Below are 23,209 nucleotides of genomic sequence, written 5' to 3' on the forward strand. Positions count from 1 at the left end.
TTATAGAGTGTCATCTAGAGAGAAGGAAACTGCTGGAACAGCAAAGTTATTTTTTTGTACGCAAATACATCCATGCAACTCAAATAAACACTATTACTAAAAATGTCAGACACATTTTTGCACATCCCTGAAGTGAATTGTGTTTCTTTCTCTTCATCCTCCCATGGAATTATTTACCTCCCACAGGAGTGAGTTGTCAGGTGAGTGTATTGGCAGCCTTGGCTAGAGGGAGATCACTTCATCTTTTCTTTTCTCTCCACACCACATCCATTTTGTTCCATCTCCCCCCCAGTGAAGAGGGCTTGGTGCCAAGGCCTTGGGTAACATCTACTTCATATCTCTCCTCTGCTTCTATAGCTGTAAAACACTGGATTAGAGCTGACTCGCCGGAGTGCAATTATACATCCGACACGCTTAAACACCGGTCTTGGTGCTGCTCACTTCTCCGCTGCAGACTGGAGGTAATTGTATTGCTGTCAGACCTGGTTGATGAGTTGCCAATGTAATTGTTTTACAGTGTGACCTCTGCTTTTTCAAACAAGCCGACCAGTCAAGGATCTGTATTGGCTGGATGAGGGACGAGTGCTTAGCAGTCGAGTGTGTTACTCTCTCTGCTTGTGCTTTGTTTTTGTCTTAATGGAGAGCAGATAGATATGTTTTCCTCGAGTTCTTTTCTATCCTCTTGACACCATTCAAGAGCAGCCTTGGTTTTTACAGTGATGGAGTTGTTAGATTAAGCAGGTAATGTCGCTTTTACACTGGGTTTCATTCATGCATCTCATAATAATAATGCTATAATGTTGCACTCAATTTCCCATCAATGCTGTAGGAGGCAGTTCAGGCCAATTTCCACCACAAAAGTTTGACATTGTAAATACACTTCTTAAATGAGCCAATTATATTTCACCAAAAGAAACTAAAGTAAGTGTTTCACTGGACAAGACTATTGTTATTGTAATGGTACGGCTATACAAATATGCCTGTTTATTGTTGAACACAGACTTGACGCTGGAGAACAGGAGTCATAAAAGGTAGCAGCTCAATAAATTAACATGAAATACTGAATAAAAAAGGAAAAACAAATGACAGAACCTCCAAGGTAATAGAGTCATAGAGGAACGGTAGGTTAACTCTACCAGCATAACAATAAGGATGAACTGACACCACGGATTGCAAAGACTAAGCCTAAATGTTTACAGCTGGTGGTAATAACTGATTGTTTCCATCTGGCTGTCAAGAGAAATACACCAGAGGAAAGAGCTAAAAAACATGGACAACAAGAAAGCCTAAGATAAGAAAACAGGTAGTAACGACTGTTAAATAATGTTCACATTTAGAGAACGTTTGAAGGTTTTTCTCAATGAAGAATTTCAACTTCATTCCAGTTCATGACTCTATAGTATAGGGATAAAAAATGTAAATACCGGTAAAAATACCAATACTTCGATAACAAATCTCAGAGGGTCAATTGTATCATAAAGAAAATTACTGTAAACCTGGAGTTTTTTTTGAGCAAAGTTCTGATCCAAACAAAAAACAAAAAAGATTTTTGTGTAAAATAACTTTTGCAAACAATTGATAAACCAATGTAAATAACAGGGTGGGTGAAGCCTTCACACAGAGATACCTGGATGCTAAGTTTGATAGTATCGGCATTGTGTTCTTCTTATTCCACCACCAGTTTACTGGATTTATTGATGTAATGCTGTATCTCATCCTGGATTATTTTCAATGGTGCTTACTGGTCTTATTTCCATTGTCATATCTCCTCAGCAAATAGATCTTCCAGGGCAGAAAGCTTTGGCTTCTTCTGGAAACAACTGTTATTTAACAACAAGTTAATTTGGTTCTGAAGATTAAATGGCGAGGCAGGGACAGGATGGTTTCATATATTTTTTACTCCACCAGTGTTGTCTCTGCAGCCGTACAGTCTTGATCGGAAGAGTTATCATCATCATGGTCACCAGCTGTGTCTTCAAGCTTTTGCTGTCTATTCAATAGATTATGGGAATCATATGAACCAAAAATAAATAAAATATTTTAAGCAACAAAATACACCTGGTGTGAGGTCCTCCTCACCAGCTCTCACACACTTCATCTGACTCTTTCACCTTGAATCTTGCATTCCTACAAGAATTCCCTGATGCTCTCATCCTGCAACAAAAACCTATATATTTAAATTTTGAGTAATCAAACTTACTTGGAAATCCACAGGAGTATCCTACATAGTTGAGTTTCCCCAAGATGGATGAAATCTGACACTAATTTGGATTCCTATCGGCACAGGTGCAGGTGGTTGATGTGTAGAGTTTCTTCATTGTATAAACACGTTGTTCTGCTTGTCTACAATCCTCATTAGAAAGTCTCTATGGTCTAAAATCATTGGTTCACATTGATCAAGGAATAAGGTTATGCAAATGTACATTCATTTTCTTAAACCGAGGTTCTGTAGAAAGTGCCTGGATTGTGGGATACTGCTCCAGAAATCCATCCACCAAGAGGAACAGTCTGTTCCACCTGTTCTTTATATAAATAACAGCATGTTAAGGAAGTCCCAGTGAAAGACGTGTTTGGTTGTCAGTGTGTTGTTTGTTTTTCTGGTGGTTTGTCGTAATAGTTGAATAATTGATTTAGCCATGAGATCTTGTACTACGTTTACGCCATTTTGATTTACAGGTTCAGCTTTATCCACACCACCAAAACTCTGATTCATCCTGCATATTTTGAGATGGCAGCTATATCAGCAATGTTTGACAATTATTTAAATGCTCATTTTTTGTACTGCTACATCCATATTGTCTGGGTTGCCTACACTAATGGCTACAACCTTCTTCGTTGAGAATAACCCCTTTTGCCTCAGCTGTTACATCCCCTGTCTGTGATGTGTAGGCTGCCCTAGTACGCCAGCTTTTCTCCATCTTCGTACCTTTTTCACTGAAGCAGTTAAGTGGTGCAGATAGGGAAAGAGTAGTCGGGGCTTCCTTGTGCCAGTGATTCTTGTTGAATCATATTTTTGGAATTCTGGTGGCGGCACTAGAAATAGTTAGAATTATGTATTGTGGGTTTGCTGGACAAGGAGGTCAGTGAAAGCTCCTATGACCAGTAAAGTATCTTACTACTGCACTGTGATTCTGCCCTTTTGCAGGGAGAACAAAACATATGCCAGGTCTACAAAATTAGAAAAACGCAAAAACTATCCTTCAACTATTCAGATGTTTGCATATGAAACCCTTTGGGATGCAAATGTAGTGTTTTTACGGAAATGCTACTATTCCATCTCCCACCTACTATGACGAACAAGGCATTGTTATCCTTGTACATCTAGGGTATTACTCTTTTTTTGTCAATTAAAGTTGTGTTGTGAAAGGTTTGCTACCGTTTCCTTGGCAATTTGAATACCTCTATGTTTTGAGATTTAGATACTTCTTGTGAATGTAAACTATTGTCATTTTACAGATCATATGTTTATTTCATTGGAGACGATTATCTGAGTCACTTTCAGGTTTTTATATAGCAGATAAATAATGCTGATGAAAACCCAGAGAAGATGTTTGAATTCCCACCTGATTAATTCACAGCAAACACGGTATTGGCAGCAGCTGATGTCTGACTCAGAGGTTTAGAAAGTCTTTCAGCGAAGGCTGTTTGTTTTTGTTGCCTCGTTCCAGCAGTGGCAGCTTGTTCCTTTACTGTCAAACTTAATCACAGTGATTTCTCTCATGTGAAAGAAGTCAGTAGTGACTGGTCTTACAGACTTTTATGTTCTGTGTTTTGTTCCTCACAATATAAGCAACTCAAGTCCTAGAAAGTCTTTCCCAAAGGCACTTGAAATTTGATAAAATTAGTTTATGTTTTATTTGTCCTACGTACTTTTGTTGTTGATTTGTTTAGGGACAGTCCAAATGTTTCCACCACAGACCTTTAGCTGAGTTTGTTAGACTAAGTCTCCGATGACTCGCCCTCTCTTAATTTGTGTCCAACCACAGAAGTGTCAGCAGCAATTCAAAACCCACGTTGTTTGGATGAGTGACGGTGACTCAACATGAAACCCTGAAGAGAACCGCCGATGAAAACGTGGGCACAGGCTCTCACTTCAGCACATTATTGATCCAGGAGAAAGAGCCAGGTGTTGACATTTTCTACTGATCTATTAAACAAAAACGACAATGATTCTTGGTCAGCCCGTTACTTATTTTCCCAACAATGTGACATGTATCTGTGCATCCTTTACATTAAGATATTGGCTTCAATTTTGGTTGTTTTTTCTTTTTTTAATATGGAAAAGTCTTCAAAAGGCTGTCATGATCTTGGACTTGTCCTGGTTACTACCTCTATCTTGACTACAACTCTAATGTTTACATAAAAAATAGGAGTCCTGCTCTAATGTACATAGGTCCAAAATAAGCCAAAAACCTGCACCAGTTGTAATTTAATAGTATTTTATACTTCTTGACAAGCAGAACTTGAAGAAGGATTACAGAACTGAACTGTCCCAGAATAAACACATCAAAGTAGTTGAAGCCTAAATTAAATTAATAATTCTTGGTTGATTATGAAAAGAGTGAATTCACATGCTTTAGATATGAACACACTTCTGGGCTTTCGAAGATTTCAGTAAAATGATAGCGAGGAGGCAGGAACGACTGCTGTGCTTCTCTATAATTCGTCCCTGGGTGGGATTCCACCTTCCTGTCAGACCCTCGCTGTGAGAAGCGAGTTGACTGCTCACACCAGTTCAGCTACCAGCATGATGCGCTCAGAAGTTTGAGCTGCTCACAGAACGTATTCTGTCACTTTAAAAGTTGGCCTGGAAGAAAACTTGCCTTTTTCTTAATGTATCCAACTTTGTGGCAATAAAAAGAGACAGCCTGTCTGTCGCGTGTTATTCTGAGCTAGTGAAACATGAATCCCTTTAGAAGCATTTTAGCTAATGATGTATTAGTGTAAGCATCCTAAAAAGCATTATTTTAATCATCGTTTTAAACATCATTAAAGGAAATCAGTTTGCAAATTCATTAAAATACTGTATTTTCCGCACTATAAGGCACACTTAAAAGCCTTTAATTTTCTCAAAAGACGACAGTGCGCATTATAATCCAGAGTGCCTTATATATGAACATTACCTGGTGGGTGATTTGTTTACAAAAAATTTCATGACTCTGCGCCGACTGAGCAAACACAGTGTGGGCGGGATTACGTCATTGTCACATCAAGGGTTGGGATTTACGACCCAAGTCACATCATGGCAGACGACTATGAAGTGATATTACTGCCACCGGTTTGAGCCAGTGTGTCTTGGTTGTTATACACTCAAAATCACTCTGCTGCGCGCTCAACCAGTCATACAAGTGCTTTCTACATGTCATACACGCGCGCTCTAGCTGTCATACACCTGCTCAACTTCATTGTTGCTCTCTCAACATTTGTCTGCTCACAACACTAGCCTCACGCTGCTGCTTGAAGACATTTAAACATCATTTGAACATCGTTACCATGGGAGTGAACGGAGTTGTCAGAACACTTAATAAAGTTTGACTCTTTCTTACTGTTTTGTTGACTTTCCCTTTAGCACAGCTTTATCTAGTGGATGCATAACGCAACCCCAGTCAAGCGTTTGATTGTATGTTCTATTCTATGCGCCTTATAATCTGGTGCGCCCTATTTATGAAAACACTTCCAAAATAGGCCATTCATTGAAGGTGCACTTTATAATCCGGTGCACCTAATAGTGCTGAAATTACCGTGATTCAAAAAAAAATAATCCTTAAATATCATCGATTTACTCTGAGGAAGTCAAGACTAATGTGCATACTCTATTTTTTGTATTCTCGTCAGTGCTTTATTTCGATGTTTTCGCATTTGTTCAAATGATTTCATCACTGCATTCTATTTCTGCCTTCAGCACCATTGACACATGAACATTTTAGTCTTCCACTCACATCTGTGTATTTGACTAGATATTTTAACACGCCCTGACGGTGCTGTACTAACTCATGCTTCTCCAGGCACACACCCACACACACACACAGTGTTATAAAACTGTGTTTTAATGTGTATCCACGTACGCTCTTTCCCAAACGCACACGTCAGACTCTCGCAGTGTCAGGAATACCAATAACTCAAACTTATGAGCCGCATTTATTCATGAATTTGCCGACTTTCACACAAACAAGTCGACTCGACGTGTTTGCTTACCCTGACAGAAGGTGCACAACTGTAAAGGAGACAAGACAGGTTATGAAAGCTGAGCTGTCATTTTGTTTAGCACGCTTTTGAGTTTTAAGTTTTAAGTCTGATTTTTTTTCTTTTCACGGAGGGATGTGAAGCAAAAAGGGGGATGTGAGCAGATGCATTCTCACCATGAACTATCAATTATTTTCACAGCAATCTTATCGCTCTTTATAAACATGATATGATCATACATTAGTATTTCAGTTGATTTGGCTTGGATTAAAAATACTTAAAGGGTATGTGTTGATTTAAGTGTGTCTTAAATTGATCCTCTATTGTACTCATAAAGTTTGTACAAAACTCTCTTTTAATTAAATATTTTATTAGAAAATTTGCTTAAGCCACGACTACTGAAAACACTTTAACTGGATATGAAATCTTGTTTATCATAACCACGCCCACTCTGCTGTGATTGGTCAAACATCAAGGTTTTCCACTGCCTGTCATCAATCCCATAAGTCTCCACCTCCAAGAGACTCGTTGTGTAAACAAAGTGGGTTGTGTCGGTTTCTATATCTCTAATACCTTATTAAGCTGGTAGTGATTGGCTGATGAAGATTCATGAAACAGCGTCATGTTGTTTAGAGGTCAGTAGGTGGTGCCATCAGTTTAAAAATGATGTTTCATTAGAACAGTTATTTAGAACAAAGGAAAATAGTTCAGAGACCGCCATCTAGTGGTCTCTGAAATAAATGACTAGTTCTAATGATTATTGTATTTCTACAACAACAACTTTTGTCTGTTGGCATATTTTGAAAATCGTCTTGGTTTTATTACAATGGTTAAGACTACCAACGTGTTTATTGGGATGCTTTTCTCCCCAGTGTTTTACCTGTGTTGCCTACTGCTAGTATAGGATGCAGGTACATAAGCTTTCACCAGACGTAAACATGCCACTGCGGATTTATTTTTCTGACTTTTTGAAGATGTCAAGAAGATAAAACTAACTCTAAATAAAACACCAACATTGTAATTCCCTATGTATATTCAAGGATGAAGAGTGTTATCTCATAGTAGGGAAAGGAAGTGAATACTTTAACGCTGGTATCGGCTCGGTATCAGTTAGTACTCAAAGCACAGATATCATTTTCAGTATTGTGACCATAAAGGTCGGATCACTGCATCCCTACTCAGTCTAACACTAACATGTCACTCTGTAATCTTTGATTTCACAACTGGCGTGTTTTATCCTGCAAGACGCCAGAGCCGAGCGACAAGCAGAAACTGTCGGCTGGTTTTAGCGTCACGGCAAAGTGACCCGCTCCTCAATGACAGGGCGTCACATCCGATTCTCACAGGACTAGACGTCGAGGAGGAGAACGAACAAGTGAACGCAGCACGTTGATTAACAGAAGGTGAAGAGGATTCGCTTAATTTAATCTTGCCAATTATGCCACATTGATCACTGTAGAACGGTGTGCTTCCTCTTGTTCGCAGCCAGATAAGCGTCTTGGCACACAACGTGCTCTCTGAGGCATAGTCGTCTGATTATTTGCTTTGAGACAAGCGGGGAGGTTGGATAACAAGTGTGTTAATCAAAGGTGCGCTTTAGCAGAAAGAGGTGTGCGTAACATGCACTGATTGATGAAAGCCGGCGAGGAAGCCCTTATGAAATGAATCTTGTGTAGACGGTGTCAAGTCCTGTTGATTTATCGGAGCAGCTGTAATGTGAACAGGATCGGTCTGACAGCTGAGCAATACGTCTAACTCACTTCTGCTTCTTCAGCTCCAGCAAGTGCTTGTTGAGGGGATTTGAGTTGAAGCTTTTCTATGAACTGGTCAAGAGTAGGGATGAACGATTCATCGCATTTGCAATATAATCGCCATTTAAAAAAATGTGATTATAATATCGTAAAGGTTGCGATTTAATTTATTTTTATGTCCATTTCATATTGGAGCCGTCATGTAGTCACATGACTTACGAGCGCAGCCGAGCAGAACGAGCGCTGAGAGATGTAAACTCTCCGCTTCAACCCGTTGATCACTGTCAACAGAAGCTAAAGACCAGCAGTATGTGACAACTGTCACAGTATCAGTGTCACAACCATCTCTTCAAACCTCTGCCTGCAAATGGATTTTCAAGATTGCAAAAGGAAATCTAACAACCTGCAGTGTTTCTTTACTTTGCACAAGTAGGATTTTTTTGGACTAAAATCTACTGTGAAACTACTGTTAAAAGTGTGGTGTTAATATATTTATTTAAGTATTTTCAGTGAATTTATTATGTCAGTTTACAACTGTAATTAAATTAACCGTCTCCCATAACTTCAATGTATGATTTGCCTTAATCTTAAAAATGGATTAATAACTTAATATTAGCAATTACAAATAAATAAATTGTACTGTAAAGTGAATTATGTATTGTATTAGAGAAAAAATGCATGAAAAAAGTGGACAATAATTACCATTTAATCGCAATTATATTATTTTCAATTATTGTTCAGTCCTAGTCTAGAGATACTCATTTTTTGTACGATCACAGAAAGACTAAAGACTGTAGACAATTGTTTAAACCTTTAAAAAAAAATCTTGATCGGATTATTTGGAGATTTACTAAAATGAGAATACATGTTTAAAGTTGTTTTGGCGAAGTAGGATAGATTTATTCAGTGTATAAAGATTGCATGACTGGGTAGTTGCTAAAATTGTCAATGTTTCCGATTTCCATGATCATTTAAAAATATTGTCTTTTAATATATTATTCAATTATATTGTGTAATTACAGTTACAATTTAAAATAAATTTTAAAAAAAACAACACAGCTTGATTATCAACATTTTAAAACACAGAACAAACTAAAGTATTAAAAAAAAAGTTAAGGGTCAGAAATTGCAAGTTTTTTTAATCCCCAAAACAACTGACTCTTTATTTATTTTAATATTTATAGAAATTGTCTTTTAATAAGTAGAATGTCCAGGCATTTTAGCTTTATGATATAGGACTTGCAAAGTAAGAAACACTATTAAAAATGTGAAACTATTAACTGAAATTGAGTTTTTGACATTTTTTTCACTTAATAACCACTCTCTGAAGCAGCAGAAACAAGCAGTGTTGAAGCCTACAGTCATTCAGGTGTGTGTGTGATTCTCCAGCACAGCTCTTGCACACATTTACCCACTGAGTCTCCTGGCAGCTCCAGACCACACACTGGATTCACACTCTTGCCGAGACACGCAAATCATAGACAGACATTTGCACTCATTTACAGATACTTTTGGAAATCTTTACTCGCATTTGCATAAACACTTTATTTTGGCTCGTGTGTGCACAGTTGCTTGGAAGTTGCCAACACACCACAAGATATACACGTTCAAGTATGAGTTACATATCCGACACGACAAGTTGAATTAACTTTTATTTCTTATTTACTTTGCACTGGAATCCTTGTGATTTATGTTAAAGAAAACTGGTTGGTTTGCCAAAAGCTGTTTCAATAGATTTGCTGTTTAAAGCAATATGTTTTTTAACATTTAATTGATTTTGGATTATTGAACAGTCACTTCTACTTCCTACTTACTTCATAAGGCTTTATTAAGACCTCCAGATTGTTTCAGATTTGACAGCGTAATTGCTTTATTGATCAGACTTGACTAACCTTCAAGAGAAAAACACTTTCATTGGTCCTCCCTGTCATCTCTATATGTGATATCCTTCCAGGCTCCCCTGGACATGTGGAGACCTTTACTCAGCACTTTGAGTGTTGCTGACTTTTTGTGCTGAATGCAAAAACCCTCCTGTGGGAGCTGAGTGTGCTTCAATCACTTTCTCCAGCAAAACCATGTTGGAGTCGTGCTCTTTCTGCTGGAAACCTGCGTTGGACTCCGTGCACTCATACCACCTCCAAACATGCGCACTGATGCTGTGCAACTCGGTCATATGCACACACACACACACACACACGAACAGTTACACATGCACAGTTGCACACGCACAGTTGCACACGCACAGTTGCACACGCTCCAATCCCCATGCAGGCTGGAACGGCAACAAAGCTCCGCCGTACTGTTGCCAGGGTAACATGGTTGGGTCAAACCAGTTGAGCGGTCTCTACAGTTCCTTCCCCCCTTTACTCCACGAGCGCACACCCTCTACCTCCCCATCCTCTGTATCCTCTCCTCTTTCCCCCCTTCTCTTTCATCGCTCTCCGGCTCATCCCAGGCCTCTTGTTCTTCACTGAGCAGAGGAACCTGAGGTGATAAAGTAGGTGGACCAAGAAATGGCTTCATGACTCGGGATGCTTCCTGAAGAGTTGCCCTAAGTATCACCAACCCGTCGCTACTGGCCACACCTTTAGAAATACTACGAAATATATTCAACTACACAAATACTAACTCATAATAGTGTGTGTCCAATTCCCATACTAGTTTTGTTAATATCTGATTCTACACAATTGTGGATCTTTACATCAGATACAGGTAACATAACATAGTGTGTGTATAGTATTTTTTAAATACTTTTTAAATATTTTGTATAATTTTTATTACATCAAGTAAATAAGTTATAGAATAGAATAGAAAGGCTTTATTCATCCCCAGAGGGGAAACACACTTTCACAACAGCGCAGTTGGAAGAAAATAAAGTGCAAGGAGAAAGAAATAGTACAAGAGATAATACAAAATAAAATAAAAACGATCTTAAAAATATACAAATTATTTACAAAATTAGAAATTGACACTATTAACAAAATAAAATAGAATAAAAAATAAAATAAAATAGAAATAAAAAACGGAAAAAAATAAAATAAAAAGCACACAAGAAGAAAAACACGCTACGGATTAGCATCAGGATATTTAAAGTAGAGAGTTAAATATCCTGACACCAGTTGGGATGAAGGACCTTCTATAACGCTCCGTCCTACACTGGGGGTGCCTGAGCCTGCCACTGAAGGAGCTGGCCAGCTCCTCCACGGTCAGGTGCAGTGGGTGGAGAGCGTTGTCCCTGATGGAGGAGAGTCTATTTATTCACAATTATCATGGAAATATTGTCGTAATTAAATTGACTTAGTCCTCCTTAGCTAAGGAACTATTAAATCCTAGCAGATTCCTGCAATGACTCAGGATGAGAGGATACAATCGACTCCAGCTGTTAAAGCTGATGTTTAGACATATTTTGGTTTGGAAAAAATAGAATGAGTCATGTGGTAATTCTGCAACGTCAGAGTCAACAACTCTGGCATCACTACAAATATATATTTGTTCTTCAATGTATACTAGTAATAAAGTGCTAGTATAGCGATACCAGTTTGTGGCGGCACAGAAGCTTTGTTCCTTTTAATGCTTCAATGATTTTCCTTTAAGAACTAGAGATGGTCAACGAGAGGTCAACTGATGACTGTAAACTGTTTATTTGGTTGTCTATTTGGGATTCAAATTATTAATCAGATTACATATTAATGGATTAAACATCAACTGAAATGAAGGAAATCTTCACTTATAATCCTTAAATTGAACCAAAGGAGCTTACATTCTTGTACTGCTACTGTATCACCTACAAAGTATGTAATACGTTTAACTCAATTTTACTGCAAATTTGACTCTTTCTGACTCAGATTTTCATTGGGATCACTCTTGTGCCCCATTTATCTTGACCTAGTTAAATTGCAGTTAGTCTATAATACATTAATATCAGACAGACACATTAACACACACACAACACCTATTATTTTATATGAAGATGGACTATATTTGCCGGAGAGCCACATGAATATTCACCACAGTAATGATGGTGCCATCACATCCTTTATACATTAAACAACAGTTTAGAATTCTTCACTGGATCAAGCAATGCTCCTCAACAATTCAAGGTGAAAAGTGCGTAATCCTATAGTTGACACTTTAATGTTCCATTTGTGCATAGAGACCATATAAAGAGTTCCAAGGCTTGAAGTGACAAATAGAGCGATTGAACAAAACCACATACATCTTTGAGCTGAAATAAACAAGTGTTGTGCTCTGAGATATGAAAACAAGACGAATCCTTCTCGGCGTTGAAAGCACTGAAGGAAAACAAGCCTGGAGCTGAAAAGTCTGGACCTGAAATTAATATTTCATGTGAGAGAGTTGGACAAATGTGTAATACATATAAGGCAGACATGGAGAATCAATTGTGGCCATGTCTGGGTTATAATAGCACTTTGCAGTAGACGTTAAATAAATACAGTTGTCTGACTCTCGGGGAAAATAATCTCGCTAATGTTATTTGCTCTGGAAACATCTGTTTGAATCATGTAGCTCCATAAACATCAGAAGGGAAAGATGTATATTTATGCAAGTGACTGATGATTAAGAGAAACTGCAGGCGGTGCATGAAGAAAATCAATTTGAAATCACAGCAAAGCGTTCGCCTAACTGGAGATGATGCTAATAAGATGAAAACCAGTGGGGGTTCTGCTGGAAATGCTAATAAGCCTCCACACTTCTGCAAGTACACGCTGAAAACAACGCATCGCATCGCAGCCGGGTTTGTTCCCAGAACTGTGGAAGTATTCTCCTGGTCCTGCCTTGTCTTAATCAGTTACACTGCAAGTGACAGCCCAATACCATCTGCTGCAGAGTCTGGTGCTGCATTCAGTGTCAATGGGATATTTTGTAATTGGAAAAATAGACAAGATGTTTTTTTTTTTTTGCATTTCTCACTTTAGTGTTTAACATAAAATACGGAAAGAAATCTTAGAGCTAATGTGTCCACTGTCTGTCTTAGCTACTGTATGTGCTTATGAAGCTTAATAAATACTATTATTTAGAGCTCAGTAGGTGGCGCCCTCTGTGTGAAAATGATGTGAGGTTCATATAGAATTTCAGGGGAAAAGCATTGGATTCTAAAGCCCCATCTAGTGGACTCAAAAAGGCTTCATGAAGCTTCATCAACATATCACTAGTGTTTCAGTCAGTTTGAAAATAAAACCAGTGATTTCGGTTTAATATTCAACAAATGTTGTTTGGGACAGATAACATGTTGTGCAGTTCCATCAGGATGTTGAAAGATTGGGGGTTTAGCTTTAGCTTTTGTGGTTGACGCAGCTTCTTTCAAAACTAGTAAAGGTACTCGAGCACACATACTTAACAGCCTAACATACTAAAATAGCCTCAGTTGCAAACGAGGCTTTGGTGAATAATAAAGGTTTTAATTAAGTGGTCGTTTTTCTTGATGGAGTGCAGGTAGAGGTGGATGGTAAAGATAAGCTCAAAGAACTTGGCTGACAATAAACGTATATATGTATTTTTTCACTATTCTATATCTTTATTCGACAACACTATAATAATTTGATTTTTGGGGGGATATTGTGGGGTCTTATTTATTCAAATAAGTGTGTCTAAAACAGAATAATTTAATTTTTTATTTACAATTAACATGCAAATATTCAAGACGTTAGTTCATTTTGGTGTTGCAATTAAACCTCAGCCCCTTAGATGGCAGCAGTCATTTGCAGACTTAGTAACAATGAACTACCACGAGATCCCGGCGATGACTTACATGGGGACAAAATTGACTAGTGATGTGCTGATGAAGCTTCATGAAGCAGTGTCATGTATTTTAGAGATCAGTAGGTGGGGCCATAATTTAAAAAAAAATGTTTCATTGAAACATGTGTTCAAAACAAAGGAAAATAGTGCAGATACTGCCATCTAGTGGACTCTGAAAATAATGACACTGCTTTATGAAGCTTCATTCGACCATCACTAGTAATGACGCTAAGTTGCTTTTAAAGCTTATGATTTTATTTTGGCTTGCAGTTCTATTCATTCAGGCAAAAGAGATTTTTTTTACAAGAATTATGCATGTGTATTGAAATTAATTTGGGTATTTGCAACAACCCTAGAAGTGATAAACATTCAAGGTAAATAAAGATCATCACAATAAAATAAGGATAATTGAGAGTGAGGATGAACAACTGATGCTCGATGACTTTTTGTCATGGTCAGCATTTTGTGTCATCCCTGCTTGCGATCAGGAGGTTAATGAGTTATCATCTGCTGACCTCTTCACCGAGACTTTTGGATCCACACTCTGATCGCGGCTGCTGGCTGTGACCAGATGTTGAGACGAAAACTAACACCTTTCAACCTCAACTGCAGCGGCACCCAGCTGTGATGGTGTCTGCCACTGATCAGTCACACTTGTTGACAGCTTTTCTCACATTATTCAACAACTTGTTAATGATTTTCAATTAGCATGCGCTCGTCGTTCACAATTAATCTTCAGTCAATTGTGATCTCTGAGTGTATATTCCCTTTGCCACTATGTTTTTAAAACCTCCCTGTCTGCTATTCAAATGTTTATGGCTCCTGTAATAGACTCTTTCCACAGTGAGAAATGTTTCAGAGTCTATATAATGTTTTACTTAATACTTTGGTAATAATTGAGTCAGTAGCATTAGAAAGAATATTCAAACTTAGTCAATTGAATTTTAGTTTCAAATAAGTTCCATACTAGTCACAAGAACAAATCAAACGTATTATAACATCAAATTATATACACACAACTACAAAGAAGCAACAGCAGAAAACAACTTTATAAAACACAGCTTACAATTTAAACCACATAAATTAATCGACTGTATAATGGTATTTATTATTGTTCACTGAACAAAGTTAATATTGCTAGAAATGTGTTGCATTAAGCTATTGTATGGATTTATTATATGTTCTTTAAATATACGAAATTAGCAATTTTTAGTGTTTTTTATATAAGTTTTTCTATGAAATGTCTCTTATTAAATAAAAATAAAATGTCTCTTATATATCTCTCTATGTGTGTATATATATATATATTTACATATATATATACATATATATATATACAGTACATATATTTATTTATATGTATATATATATATATATATATTTTAAAAAATCTTACAGTAGTAGTTTTTATTTAGTCGCTCTGTCAAATGCCTCTTTTCCCCCTGTTTTACTCATTCTATTTATACTTTTGTTTGCTTCTTCAATATTTTACTGAGCATTTCAAAGTCTAAACTATGTCTTGAATTCTAATACGTGTGTAATATGAGGGACTTCAGTGTGTCAAAATCAGTTTGATAAAAACAACTTCATCGACTTGCCGGCCCCCTGCTGTGAGCAGAAATGTTCAATTGCCTCTCCTAATTCGGCTGTCACGGGGGAATTTGTAAAAAGAGTCTTAACATGTTTGTTCTGGAATTTTCCCCACATGAAAGATTTGTTGTTTGTGCGCTCGACTAACAAGGAATCCCTCAGCTGAGATGAGGCTACAACAGCAGCCACTAATAATAACTGTATTTGCCGGGGAATTGAGGGCACGAGGGAAAGCGTGAAGAGAGACAGCAGGCAGTAACAAATGATGTTTGAATTCCAATAAAGCAACAGCAGCAGTGTTCGAGCTGCAAGTAAAGCGTGAAGCGGTGATTAGTTGGCGGTTGAAATTGCTTGGTTGCAGTGTAAGTTGAGAACCGCTGTTTTCTCTCCAGCAGTATTTCGCTCCATATCATAAGCTCATTATATCTCAGCTCTAAAGTGATTATGGGCTACAGAAGGACATTGTTCGGCTGTTGACATGATTTAACACCAGCGTCCGAGCTGCTAACTCCGGACCTCTTTTACCCAAATCCACATCCCTCATTAAAGCATTCATCTCTTAAAAAGAGGCAAATGTTGCTCAGCAGGAGAGAGAGATTTGAACGTGCATGGATCTCAAAATTGATTTAAAAAACACTTATGCCTTAAAAACATGTTTTCAGTCTTCAAACTGAAAAGAATGATTTTCTCTAACGCATTTCCCACAGAAATGTTGGACTAAAAAGCAGAGTTTTTTTTTTTTTAGAAATTACTTTTTAATTTAAGCCAACATTATAATATTATTAAAATGTTTTAACGATCTGCAAACACCACAAAACATTATCTTATTAGTCTCTTATGGTTACCCTTAGGCTCACCAAGAATTTTCCATTTCAGCCAACAAAGAAACACTTTTTTCTCTTCTTAGTTGATAAATCAGTTACATTTCATGTAATAGTTTTAATAATATTAATAATTTAATTATTATTTTCTCTGATTGTATTTGTCCAACTCTTTCAAATGCTCCAAAGCTGTACCTATGATATTGAACACACCACAGGGTTAATAAGGTTGCATTTTATCCTGTTTTCCTCAAACTATAATGGCTTTTGGAAAAAAAAATATTATGTCACATTTTTCATTGTCAACCAGGATACTGCTTATGCCATAGAAGCAGATTGTTTTTTTTTCCTCAATGTATGGGAAACACTGGCTTATATAGTTTAAAATGTATTTCTATATAGTTTAACTCTATGAGGTGGATATAGGAGCAGATTCACCATTAAACTAAAAACCAGTGTAATCAAATTGAAATAGAATGGATCATAGTTTAAAGCAGTAGAAATTAGAAAACAGAGTTCTAGCTCATGGGCTCTTAAAAAGGGTGTACTGCTTCATGAAGCTCCATGAAGCTTCATCAACACATCTGAACAAGAACAAGAGCAGATACTCAGCCAAATTATTTGTGTTCCATTGGTGCATTGTGGATCTTTGAGGGAGTTTTAGTCAAAACTCTTGATGTTTTCTCTGAGATTTAAAGGACCTTGATGAGCTTCAGTTGGTGCTTTAATGGTTTCTTTACTCAGCAGCTCATCATGGACCTTCGTCTTCACTGTACTAAGGGGTTACGAGAACCACTATGCTTTGGTACAAAACTGTGCTGCGAGAATTCTAACCCGCTTTAGTAGAAGAACTCACATTTACCTGATCCATAAAACTCTTCACTGGCTGCCAGTTTCTTTCAGGGTCAATGAAAAAAATTCTGGTTCTTACTTTCAGAGCTATTCACAGTCAGGCTCCACCTTACATCACTGATTTGATCCAGCCTTACACCCCAGCTCGGGCTCTGAGGTCTGTGGATCAGAATCTACTGATGGTTCCTCAACACGGTTAGGACCAGAGGAGACTCCTTCAAGAAACATCTTAAGACATTTATTCGTGCAGAGTTTTCGTTATCATCTTGGAGCAGCTGTGTTTGTCACTGTGTTGTCTTGGCCTCATCAAATGTGTATGCATTTTTCAGTATTGTTTTGTTGTTTAAATGCCTTTTGACCCTGGTCTGTGAAAGGCGCTTTACAAATAAAACTTACTTTCTTACTTCAAAGAACCAGTACCTGGGACCTTAATACTTAAATCCTACAAGTTTTTCTGCAGTAGTTTGTTGTATTACTATTCCTTTATATATTTGAGGTGAATGTCTAAAGTTCTTTTTCCTCCAATTCCAGAAAAAGTCTGGACTTGTGTCAACACAAGAGAAGAAGGAGAGGTGGAAGGAGAAAAAGGCAGCGAAGCGGCAAAAGAAAGAAGAGGAGAAAGTGGAAGTAGAAGAAGAGGAAAATGTCCAGCCTTTCATGGATCCTTTGGAGAACGGCTTTCTTCACCACGCCCAGCGTGAGCAGGAGAGGATGAACGAGCGGCTCCTGAAGAGGACCTACTCCAAGAAGAACAAACTGGTAAGTGCATGAAGTCATTTGTCTGGATTGGAAAGATGTGGAGCTTATTGCAGTCCGGGTTACAGGGAAGTGGTACTGCTTCATGAAGCTTCACCAGCCCGTCAACTGTGCCTGAAAGTATCGGTGGCGAAATATCAACATGTTATTTCAATGGGCGGATGTTTTTAATCCTTCATTCTGATGCTCAAAAGCCAGCGCTGCGGAGGATAACAGGGGAAATGTAGTCAGGAAGCCAAACTAAATAATGAGTGTTGGTTGCCTGAGGCCTCCTTTTCAGACAGAAATATCTCTCTGATAGGATTTCCTGTGGAAGTCCAAACACTTGAAAATGAGTTTGGCTGTGATAATAGCTTTGTTAAGAAATCATTTATTTAGCAGTCTTCCTTGTTTAGATGAAACTCTTGCCGATTGCTGTTAAAACTGACTCCACATATTGTTAAATAAAACTGTTCTACTTAAGCTGAAGACCCATGCATTCATGAAACATGTATTACAGTATAGGTACAGTAAAGGTTTTTGTCATTTTCTAGGTGGTTTAAATCTCATTTAAAATTTCTAAAAAAGGACTATAACTGCAATTAGATAAAGAAGACAAAGCTCCTCACATCAGCGTGGTAATTTTAACGTATTACCTCCACCAGAATGTAATTTCCATGTATCATTTCCTTCCTTAATACAAGTGTTGGTGGAGTCTTTGTTCAGCTGCCTCGCTCTCAGAGAAACCCTCGCACGGCTTTTGTTCTCATCTGGCAAAAATAATAAATCGACCCTGATCGCGCAACTTCAGCGATCCTTCCTCTGTTATTCTTGTGGGTAACTTACTTACGCTGCCATTATTGTTGGCGTCAACGAGGGAGAAAGAAACGACAGACACTGTTTGTCAACGGTTAATATTCATAACCATATTAGACTGCAAAATCCATGGTTGTTATAAATGCATTAAAAAAAACTACTTATTTTGGCAGCTCAGGTCATTTTGGACAACATTGGTCAATTACCCTATTAACTGTAGTTTAGTGAACATTAATCACAAAATGAAGTGAACTCGTGAACAAACAAAGTACTAAAGTTGCTTCATATTTGCAGCATAACTGCCTCACTCTTACTTTAAGATAATTCTTAGAATTTGAGAAGATTTTACTGTGATGTAAAATTTCCTTCTGAGTAGATGGTTTGTCACATAATTGAGCAAAAATACACCATAAACCAATATTAGATTGATATTTTTAGTGTTGGCCAAGAACTTCTATACGTTCAGAGATGATCTCGCTTAAAAACAAACGTATTCTATCACTTTATTGTAATATAGTACATTTTAATAAATGTTTTATCTCCATTAAGATGGACTTTATTAATCTGTGGTGAGGTCAAAGCTATGTATTTTGGTTTCTTTGAATGAAGGGCAAATTGACTAATCACAGATTGGTTCTACGTGGACGGGCCCTAAACTACAGAGGCTGTAAACTTTGTGAAGTCTGACCATCCATCTTCGTAACAGAGTGATTAAAGGGGGAGATTTAAATGCCCAGGAATGACATTGACGTTGTGGTCAGCCTGGTGGTATCGCCTTATTGCATAAAAACTACACGTAATAATAAACAGAATACCTGCTCCAGAATTTAAGTCAAAAGTAAACATTAAAAGGATAAAAAATGTATTGCTGTCATCCATGGATAAATTAATAAGGAATAAATAATTTATTGGGCTCAACTGTTGGAACTGTGTATTTTGAGATCTTGGCTTTTTGGCCTTAGTGTCTTTTTATTCAGCGTCCGACGTTAATGTTGAGGCTGTGACGGCCGAGCTTATGGTTATGTTAAAAAAAAAGTATCATGTTTGTTCATCTGGGGTGAATAATAGTGTTGCGGTTATATTTCTGTTCCTTAAAATGTAACATTTACAACAAGAGTTTTGCAAGGATGTACAGAGATAAAGCTGTATTGTGTTCCAAAGCTTGCCCCCTTTCAGATCTTATCATGCACTTTAAGTGTCTCAGATGGAAGAAATCCAATGAATTTAAAGCATGGCTGCTTCCAGACACACTGGGGTGAGCTGTTGAACCCTTTGTGGTGTTATCTGCCACAGAATAAAAAGAGAGGGAGAAAAAAAAAAACGTCCTTGGCAACTGGGGACACTATCATGTGCTTGTTTAGTATTCTCCGCTCACTTTCTGTGCGAGAGCTCAACCAGGCAGTGTCTCTTTTAGATGATGCTCAGAGCTACTACACACCAGTGGACAGCACCGATAACAGGCAGATCCAGAGTGAAGACACGCAGAATAGGCTTCCTCTTTTTAAATGAGAACTCCTTGTTTGTTTGTAATTGTCACTTTAAATTCCCTTAACACTGAGCAGTTATTGTTCATTATATTGCATTGTACAGATGACAATGTATGTTGACCTACTTTTCTCTAATCACAAGTGACAATATTTGACTCTATTATTGGCACATGATCTGTGATTGATTGAGTATCAATCCCACATCAGCATCACAGTCAGAGTTTGTGCTTCGCTCTGCTCTTTAACAAAGCCTTATGGAAAACATCTCTTGACATTTGACTCCACTATCTGTGAAAATAAAACCTGCCCCCCCCCCTTTCCTGCTCTGCAGCTTTTGCCCTGCTCCAGATGGAGGTGTGTTTGTAAACCAAAGACGGATTAGATTAGCCGGGGCATTTCCAGAGGAGTTGAGCACAGTTCACGGGCCGCTGGAGAGGCCAGATACATACACGGGAGCCGTGGCGCTACGATCAGGGCGACTGATTGTGGCCCGACAGTTTTATCTGACACTGAGCTGCTGCAGATTTGTTCCTCAGACACCTAGCACACTCTTTCTGCTGGATAAATTGGCCTCGGCATGTTTTAACCTCAGGATCAAAAGGGAAATTTCGCCCCGAGGTGTGTAATCTGCACTGCTTCTTACCAAAACTATGATCAAGTATAAACTCCCGACATGCTTGAAAAACAACAGAAATGTACTCTCCTATAGCGATGGTTCATGAAGCACTACAGGGCGACATCTTCTTAGTTAAAAAATGTATTTAAATGCTTTCAATTTCCCAATTGTAGTGAGAATAAAGTGCATGAATCAATATACATAATTTGGACATCTATTGAATAAGCTGGTAAAACTTCATGAAGCAGTGTCATTTTGTTTAGAGGTCAGTAGGTGGCGCCATCGGTTTAAAAATGATGTGATGTTTCATTAGAACAGAAAGTAAAATAGTGCAGAGACCGCAATCTAGTGAACTCTGAAAGAAAGGACACTGCTTAATGAAGCTTCATCAACACATTACTATACATTTATAATTTTTTTTAGATAATAACACATCTCATTTTTTTGTACGACTCCTCCAGGTACTCCACATGTAACCAATGCCATTTCCAAGTTTCAAACTCAAAGCCTGGAGTCATTTTTGTTAGCTCAAAGATTTAACTAGATTCATGTTCTAATGATGAGACGACCTTTGAAGATCCAGAAAAGGTAAAGAACAGAGATTATGTTTGTCAATACAAATACAGAGATTTTAACTAACATTCAAACTGATGGATGAATTCGATGGGAGTGTTTTGGTGATTGAGAATAAAAACAAATACTTAAGAATAATAATAAGATAATGATAAACAGTAACTGGACTCATACTTCTTCTTGAGGTTGGTTAGTAAACTTTTTCTCGGCCCCCTAGTTCAACTGTTTTTTGGCCCCTAGTGTTGTTCAGTTATACACTCCCTGGTCTAGGACAAGATATAATTAACACATTCTCACACACACATATGACCCATTAAACATGTTTTCACACCTCAGGCACAAATCATTATTAATGTTAACCTTTATATGTGGTTAAAATTCTATAGAGCAATTCCATCATCTTTTTCACCTCCATTTATGACTTAATGCATACATACATTTTTTAACCCTTGCTCAGGGTCAAGGTGACCCGGAGGCCGGAAAAAAAATGTGTTTGTGGTATCCCTCGTGTTGTCGCTGGGTCAAGGTGAGCGACGTCTGCCATTGCATATGTATTTATTTCAGCCAGGGAGGTCATTGAGATACAAAAGGGTCAAACACTCAACGTTTTCATGACATACAAAAAGGCCTTAAATAGGAAAAGAAAGGGTTTTTAATTAGAAATTTACGAAAAGTAATTCTTTACGTAACAGTTTCATCAATTGATCACCAGGGCAGGGTTTAGCTTTGACAGCTAATCTAACGACCAAAGTGCAGATAATTCGAATTGCGTTTCATGGCTTGAGACCTTGGCTCAATTAAGAATTTCTTTGCACTTCCTGTGATATCACCTAAACCCATGGTAGTCCTATGTGGTGTTTGTGGTACGGATTTTAAGGCAAATTAAGGAGTCAAACGATACAAATAAAAAATGAAAAAAAAACCAAAAACAATTGGGTTATTGGGTTACAAGTAATATATAATTGGTAATTCTATAAGACATATTTCAAAAGATGGGAAAAATAGGGTTTTATATACTGTGTATTTACTACTTCAATAACAATTTCCAAACTAAGATACATTTAGAACATGACCTCTGATTCTTACTTCCTAGTTCATACAATCATGGAAAAATCATGCAGAAAAAAATACAAATTTGCTTAACCATGTTCAAAGATAAAACTTTTGTGGCTGATTCATAGAAATATCCATTTTGAGATTAACCGCCATCATCGTCAGTTAGTATTTTAGTTGTGTTTTCCTTTGCTACTGCAGATAAAATTATGCATAATTAGGACCAGTTTATCTTTTTCGACTCACACTTTAATGTTAAACAATTTGCTTCCACTTAAATGCACAACATTTTTCACATTTGTTGTAGCTTTACATAAAACTCTAAGTTGACTCATGAGAGCGTTGCTGAGTGAAGCACAACTCTGGAGAATTGGTTGCATTTCCTGGATAACGGGTCTCTTCATTTCTACTTGAAAGGCTGCTTCATTCCTGCGATCACCTCACTTGACCGCGGCGGCGGAACACGCTGTTGAGGCTTTTGTGTGCTGCCTCGCTCGCGGTCGCCCGGTGTTGCTCTTCCTAGTGTTGCATGGTTAATGAGATCAGTCCAAATCGAAGCCCTTGATGTAATTACGGGGATGAAAGAGCTTGTAAGAGGTAATGTGATAGAAACGGCTTTTCCTCCTGTTACTTCGCCGCAATTAAACAAAGCATGTTATTAGACGAGAGGATAACAAGGTTTGTCGCGGAGGTGTCTGCGATCATTTGGCTGTGGCAGAAGTGTGCCAAGCAACGAGACGAGTGTGACCTGTAATAGACCCCGACACTTCAATTAGTTAGATTCCTGTAGCTTTAACATGTGCGAGTGGATAATTTGTCTCCACCACATTAAGGTTAGATGAAGAAAAGTGGTCCTGGGGAACTGCAGAGGATCTCAGGTCTGAGGAACTAAAACAGATGTGTCTGTGGCCACAGATTCAAGAGATGTCGCTGGAGTTGTTGAAGAACTTCAATTCAGTATCTAGTTGAATG

General features: G+C 37.8%; 1 protein-coding gene across 12 annotated transcripts in view; it reads left to right on the forward strand.

Moving 5' to 3' along the window:
• The window catches only part of fbrsl1 (fibrosin-like 1), a 336,829-nt gene that overhangs the window by 72,938 nt on the left and 240,682 nt on the right, over positions 1-23,209 (forward strand). For all 12 annotated transcript variants that reach the window (XM_087796551.1, XM_087796544.1, XM_087796549.1 and 9 more), the window contains exon 2: positions 17,489-17,716. In XM_087796551.1, the coding sequence (XP_087652677.1) occupies positions 17,489-17,716 (228 nt within the window). The remainder of the gene's footprint in view (positions 1-17,488; positions 17,717-23,209) is intronic.

The sequence above is a fragment of the Callionymus lyra genome, chromosome 1 (assembly GCF_982586985.1).
Source record: "Callionymus lyra chromosome 1, fCalLyr1.hap1.1, whole genome shotgun sequence".
NCBI lineage: Eukaryota > Metazoa > Chordata > Actinopteri > Syngnathiformes > Callionymidae > Callionymus > Callionymus lyra.